The 7,212-nt window shown below is 39.6% G+C and overlaps 1 protein-coding gene across 1 annotated transcript in view; it reads left to right on the forward strand.

Annotated features, from left to right (window-relative positions):
- LOC147195942 (neurexin-3a-like) overlaps positions 1–7,212 on the forward strand; it is a 56,142-nt gene extending 48,930 nt beyond the window's left edge. Inside the window, 5 exon segments of the mRNA XM_086126605.1 lie at positions 6,446–6,488; positions 6,490–6,664; positions 6,666–6,717; positions 6,720–6,883; positions 6,885–7,212. Coding sequence (XP_085982731.1) covers positions 6,446–6,488; positions 6,490–6,664; positions 6,666–6,717; positions 6,720–6,883; positions 6,885–6,947 — 497 coding nt within the window. The 3' untranslated portion in view covers positions 6,948–7,212.

Consider the following 7,212-nt stretch of genomic DNA (forward strand, 5'->3'; position numbering starts at 1 on the left):
CCGGATTCGGCCCGCGGGCCGTAGTTTGCCCACCTCTGTTATAAACTATTTTTACTATAATTCCTATTGTTATGATTTTTTTACGAGCTTGATTTTTTTCGTACCCCCCGCGCTGTTGTTAGTGCCCTACAAGCAGTGCGTGATTCAGATTAAGATTAAGATATCCTTTATTTGTCCCGCAATGGGGAAATTTACAATCAGAGTTCAGAAAGGAAACCACAAGGTAGGGAGAGGGTAAAAAAAAAAAAAAAAATCAGTGTGTGATCAGTGTGTGCCGAGTGTTGTGCCTGTTTACAAACCTTAATTATAAATATTATATACTGTTTTTATTATAATTCCTATTATTATGATTTTTGACAAGCTTGATTTTTTTTGGTGCCCCCATCCCCCCAGGCTGTTGGTGCCCTACACGCAGCGCGTAATCAGCGCATGCCGAACGCCGTGCCTGTGTTCAAGTATCGGGCTGACCAGATAAATAATGGATTCATCGATTATTCGCTTGATTGTGTGGAACTGCATGTTGATTGTTCGTTTCATGTTCTACAGAAGAACAGCTTGTCATCTGCTCACTAATAGAAGTTCTCGTTAACCTCTGCTCATTCAACTGCCAAATTGAGAATGGGAAATTGAAACAGGAGGTCAGAACCGTCATGGAGATAGTCTAAAAGCAACGCAAGAGCTGCCATGGAAGAATTTGTCGAATGGTATTAATTTAACTTAAAACACACGTCTCGTGAAATAATATTCCCAAAAAGTTGAGATAAAACCAACCACGTACAAAACACACAACACAAAAATGAGTGCCAGGACTGAGCAAAGATTTTCATCAATGCCATCTCATGGAATTTTTCTCCCTTTTATTCCTACGGCTTTATATGCCATCCCAAAAAAGAAAAAAAAGGTTGGGTTGAATGTCTATGAATGTCAAAGGACACAACATATGTTTTAAAAGTGTGTATCCATAAAGCCTTGAGTAGTGGTGACATTGGCAATTCTTTTGAGTTGAGAAAAATTAGCTGTGGGACTCAACTGTTTAAAAATCAATGAAAGTCTTCACAATGAATTAATCATAGTTATCATATCATCCAGATATCATCCATTTCTGCACGCTGCTCCAGACCGTCGTCGTATCTGCTAATCCAGGGCTGTTGCCTGGACTTGTTGCCTCCAGTGCAGAGCTTTATGTCTTAGTCAACTTCTTAATCGTTTACGCGCAACATTTACAGACTTAGATGACATCTCCTGCAGTCGCTACCACTCAGGCGACATGAGAATAGACATGAGGCACCGGCACGAGTGCTGAAATCAAAAGTGCTGTTCGATCAAATTGATGTGTCCTAAGTTCAGGCACTAGTAGAAACCTCCACCGGGAATTGTTTTGAAGCAACGCAAATTGTGTTTTATGGATATGCACTGTAAACTTGTCATTTGACATTTATCGTACATGACATAATGTACTGTGCGGTGGAAATGGTCAACACACCCCTTTTTGTCATGATTCATCGTTTTAATGTTATGTAGTCGTAATATGCCCAATCTTAAATGTATTCTTTTATTACCAGATTCAATCTTTTGATTTGGCGTCTGTCTTAATAACATGCAGTACGTATAATCGATAGTTGCTCACTCTTCTCTATGGAAGCACGACATATCTGATGACTAGATTTGAGTTAAAGGTGGATGAATTTGAAACACACTTGTGCTAAAACGATGCTATTTTAAATAAGGGCAAAATACATGTAAATAGTAAGCGCAAAATATGTGCTCATAAGTCTTTTTTTTTTTTTATCGTACATTTGCAAGAGAAAAAATCCACAATTGTAATGCAACAACAAAGCAAATTAGCTCATTTTTTCTGTCCAGAGTCAATGTCTCTTTTGCATACAAATTATCATTCAAGGACGGTACAAAACTGCTAAAAAAAAAAAAAACCTTGAGTGCAAGAACTCATTCCCCCCCCCCCCCCAAAAAAAATCAACTCACTCAAAATGTTTATATTATTAGGGTACTGTGTTTACCCTCCATATCATTGTAAATCTGCAACAAAATGATTAGGCCTACTCACGTTGCAGTATTGGGCAGTATAAGACCCAGTGTCAGCGCATCCAAGACATGCCTGCTATCCAGTGGTCATCGCTCACATTACACCTTAAAACTCCAGTCAATCCCTGCATGTTTGCACTTTGGCACCTCCAAATTCATATTTTTCAGATTTTTTCTCCGAACTCGCTTTTTCCCTCTTTTACGTTCTGAACTCCAGCTGATGTCATGATCAAATTATCAAGCATAGAATTTAAAAGGGGTGTATCACATTTCCATATCCATTGTACGTTTAATGTCTGTATTTTTCTTTTCTTTTATTCTGTTCCCTACGGCTATGAGTTCAAATTGACCTGTATCCCAATCATACTGCCGTAAACAAATAGTCATTCTTCAAATCCTCACCAAAGTGTGGGGCGGGAGAATATTTTGAACAGATCGACGACAAGCTTCTATACAAACATTTTCCTTGTGAATCTCGCATTGTCACTGTCTGTCGTCTTTGCTAGAATATTTCGAGTATGACTTCAAGTATGGCATTGGGACACAGAGTCTGTCACTTAATTTGGTCAGTCTGGCCTAACCTCCCCCCCGCCCCCTCCAGTTTTCAATGTTGTTTCTTTTCTACTTTCCCTAAATGCAACTTACTTTAAGCATGCATCAACATCCTGCAGTATGACTTAACCTAAACCTAAAATGACAATATTAACTCATTCTCAGCCAGTATTGTCACTGTACACCCAGACTGCACGGCCGGTTCATGTTTAAAGATTAACATTTCTGATCTAGTTGTCATCGAGAAACACATGAGAGAGGAGCCCGTCTCCAAGTCGAGTCCCTCTCTCGACAGTGTCTGTTTTCTATTGTGTGCATCTGGTTGTAGTGTGTGCAAACATTTGAAATGACTTTGTTCACTCATCTTAATATTTTTCATTTGATACTTTGAACAGGTCTTTTATGATTCTCATTATTAATCCAAATGGCATTTTGGGTTTTATTATGGTGATTTGGCTTTAACTGTTTAGGAAAATTATTATTCTTTTTCTGAATTGGATTCCGACTAAACAGCATTGGGAACCTTTGTTATTATTTTTGTTATTACTATTTATTTATTTACTTACATTCCATATAATTTGACCATTTCGGATTTGGAACTGCTTCTACTACTAACTATTACTGACTACCTTGTGTGGTTTTTCCATCCTTTTTTTTTTCTTTACTGCAATCCCCCCACATCCCCCAAATTAAATAACTAAATAAAAAAACCTCAATAGGTTTTCCCAATCCCATATAATTAGTAGATGGAGCCGTTCCAGATCCTAATTCCATTTTCCTCTCCTTTTTAATCTTTGAAAACAAACCTTGAGAAAAGGAATGCCTCTTGAATAATACTTTGATTGTCAGACAAAATGTATTGCATGGCTAAAAAGTTGCAGTTTAGGGTTTGTCAAAACTGTCAGTGTTAGAGTTCTTCTGTTCTTTTATGTAGATGGGCATGTATATGCTCATTGTTTGTATATCCCCATCCCTTCCTTACAGCCAAAAGCTCTATTGCCGCCCGACCGCCTCGTTCTGCCTTTACATGGACATGGCAACTGACTTACACTGTCACCCTCATCAGCCTCATTTCCTATGTAGTCTGTTCATAGGTCCCACCCCCTTCTTCACCTGCTCCCTTGTTGGTAGAGTTCAGTCAAATAAAACGAAACGAGAATTGAAGAGTTTCAATTTCACTCCAACATGAATAGATTTTAGCTACTATCGAAGTCTATTGCAATGGGAAATTGTAGATAAACGGTTTGTAAAAACAAACGAGAACAAAGCAAATTATTTACAGAGTCAATAGATATTAATAAAAAAAAGATCTATATCTATATGATGTTTATTTTTATGTTTTGTGGTGTGGATGTGTGTGTTGTTGCCTCCCTGTACTGTCATGTTTAATATAGAACACACTCTCCAATGGAAAATAATGCAGTATTTTTAATGGTACAAAGTTGATATCCATTATTATTATACAATTCTCTTTTGTAAATTCTTTTCTTCCTGCCAAATTCATGCGGGCAATATGTTGATGTAAGTGGCCCCAATTATGGATGTTGATTTCTCTGAAATTGCCATTCAGTAATGCAGTTTGTAACCTTGCCTAACCATTCGTCTCTTTGCTTCTCAGTTCCATACAGTAAGGTGACGGATCGGGTTTAGAACCGAAGGCCTTTGTACGAAATAGGAACTTTAGAAAATATACCTTGAAAAACTCATTTTTAATTGTTGCGGCACTACTGGTTGTTTGTGACAAAATTGTGGTTCAACACATCACTTGTCTGCACTTGAAAAGTTTATAAACTGCATCGCTGACCAATTTGTGGAAACTTGTCAAAATGAATTCTTGAACAGTGTTTTGTTTTTTATGATTTCATGTATAATAAAGTGTCATTGATTTTTTTTGATAGAGCTGTGTGCTTGTGAATGTATATGGTGATGTTTGGTGTGATTTGCAACGTGCATCTAAATATTGAGTGTGCGCAGCGGTGGATACGTTGAATGTCAATGGCAGTTTGAATGCTCGCTCCATTCATTTTCGGCTTCAAAACAATTGCAAGTTGTTTAGCTCAGCGTTTTGTTTCCGCTTCCAGTTCAGAGTAGAGATGGGATAATACCGGTATTACGATATACTGTACAATATCATATCATAATCTCTCACAGTAAAATATCAATACACCAACATCAGATATTCAGGTGTTTTCTAGTCCCAGCCATTACTAGGTGAATTTCTTTTTTAATTATCGGTAATTAAAAAACGTGACTTTATGAATGAGTTCAATGGGGTAGAATGTGGTTGTGACTCAAATAAACAATTTCTGATGTAGCATAATGCATCGTTTATACAAAATTATTTTGATAAAGATGAAAGCTAGAGTCACCCTCAAAAAAAGAGTTCAATCAGAAGGACTTTCCAACTAGGGCGGGGGTCGGCAACCTGCGGCTCCAGAGCCGCCCAAGTGACTCCTCTGGAGCTTTTTCAAAAAATGTTTGAAAAAGGAAAAAGATGGGGGAGGGAATTATATTTTTTGTTTTAATACGGGTTCTGTAGAAGGACAAACATGATACAAACATTTTTGATCTTAATATTTTCCAATGCTGTAAAATGTGCAGAATAAATATTACATTTCAACATTTCTGTCAACGAAGATTTGTGACCCATGTTTCTATTAGCAAGGCGGGATGCCAGGCAAGTACTTGACTGTTAAAAAAATAAATAAATACCGGTAAATAAATGGTGTTTTATGTACAATTCATCGAGGGTACTGGCAAAGAATGGGAATCCGGAGGGCCAAGAGAAGCATTTTTCAACGGTACATGTGAGCTACGATAGTTAACACGCTGCCAAAGTGTGTCCCATGCCTCGCTCATCTCTAATCATGAAAGCTCATTGTGTATTTGTAGCCAATGTAGTCATTTTGATAGTCGGCTAATATAGCGAGTATAGATACATACAGCATGTTTTGCCTTTATTATAAGGCTTTTGATTTTTTGCAGCTCCAGACATATTTGTTTTTGGTTTTTTTGGTCCTATTTGGCTCTTTCAACATTTTGGGTTGCCGACCCCTGCTAGGGCATTATGGCATGTGAAATAATCCACTACAAAATGTTGTCCCTTTGCTATTCTCATGAGAAAGCGCTCACCGATTAGAACTAAAGTAGATCAGTCAAAGGGTGAGCATTCAGATGAGTTCTGCCATTGACATGGTATCGACATTTTTCTTTGTTACAGAGCTGCACTTGTGACAGAGCAGCTGTCACATTTGAATGATGACAAATACATGGCACATCTCGGCGAAAGTGAAGTGAGAGTATCAAAAGTAATCCGATCATGATGGATGAGGTTGAAAAACACACTCTCTTTTATTACTGTTCCTTCCACATTCACTTATTTGTTCTGACCGCTTAACCTTTGACCTTTTAAACACTATGACAGCGTTCAGCTCTGTATCACAGAAATATTCGAGCAACCAAGAAAGGTTTAAGGGATTTGGAGAGCCATTGATTGGCGACTGTGCTATTATGTCTCGTCGAGTATAATTTGAAAATGTCCTTCTTGATGAACTCCAGGAGAAAAATAATAGTGAAGTGAAAGCTGTGGTATTCTTGGAGTGCTCTCTGGATAGCATCTTGTTCATCTTAGACGTACATTTGACTTCTGCGGCTCATCCTTACACACCTCTTAAGCCTTTTGAGATTTCAAATTGTCCGTGGTATGCGTTCTGAAAATGCGTGGCTTGATTATATTTTTATTTTGCAGTCTTTGCATCCATTTTTTTTTTTTGATGGAGTGGTAATAAATTGTTGTTGCAAGGAAGCTATATCGTCACCTGACGTCCTGTATGTCTGTGTCCAAACCCAGGAGCTGAGTTAGTCATCCCAGTACTTGAGGATCCAATAGTACATCCATTTGTCGATCCTCATGCACCCTTCATTGCCACTCCCTCAACCCACCGCTCACTCCTCTCCATTACTGAGACCACCAAAGAGTCCCTGTCCAAGGCTACTGAGGCGGGGGCACCGTGCTTGTTGGACCGAGGCAGCGATGATTGTGATGATGATGGCTTGGCAATATCGCGGTTATGGCTCAGGGGAAGAGTTCAAGTCTAAGCAGCCCTCGACCGCTGATGAAGATTATTTTACACGCCCTTCTCCTTTGTCCACGTCGGGCTACACGGTGGCTACAAAGCTCACTCGCCCAGGACTGTTAGACATAACAAAGCTTCAGTCTCCAGACGCAGTAGGACTATCACTACCGCCATACCACAAACCGCCAGAGCCGCACCACCGCCACCTCTGCCTTTACCGCCACCCTTCACAATGCACCCGCCAAACATGATCCGACTGGCAAAACGAATAGCTAAAACCTCTCTGCCAGACCTAGAGTTGCTTCCATTGCCCACATCCTATGAGGTAGACGGCACCCAGCTAAGGGGCCCATGATTAACCTCCCCCGTGTTCCGTAATATACCCACAGCACTTCCCACAGAACCAGGCGTCAGGCCGGGGCCTTCAGAAGTAGTCCGGGAATCAAGCAGCACCACCGGGATGGTCATCGGAATAGTGGCGGCCGCTGCCCTGTGCATCCTCATCCTTCTTTATGCCATGTATAAGTACAGGAATAGGGAT

This window comes from Hippocampus guttulatus, chromosome 13 (assembly GCF_054856545.1).
Source record: "Hippocampus guttulatus isolate MCC_2025c chromosome 13, RoL_Hgut_1.0, whole genome shotgun sequence".
Classification (NCBI taxonomy): domain Eukaryota; kingdom Metazoa; phylum Chordata; class Actinopteri; order Syngnathiformes; family Syngnathidae; genus Hippocampus; species Hippocampus guttulatus.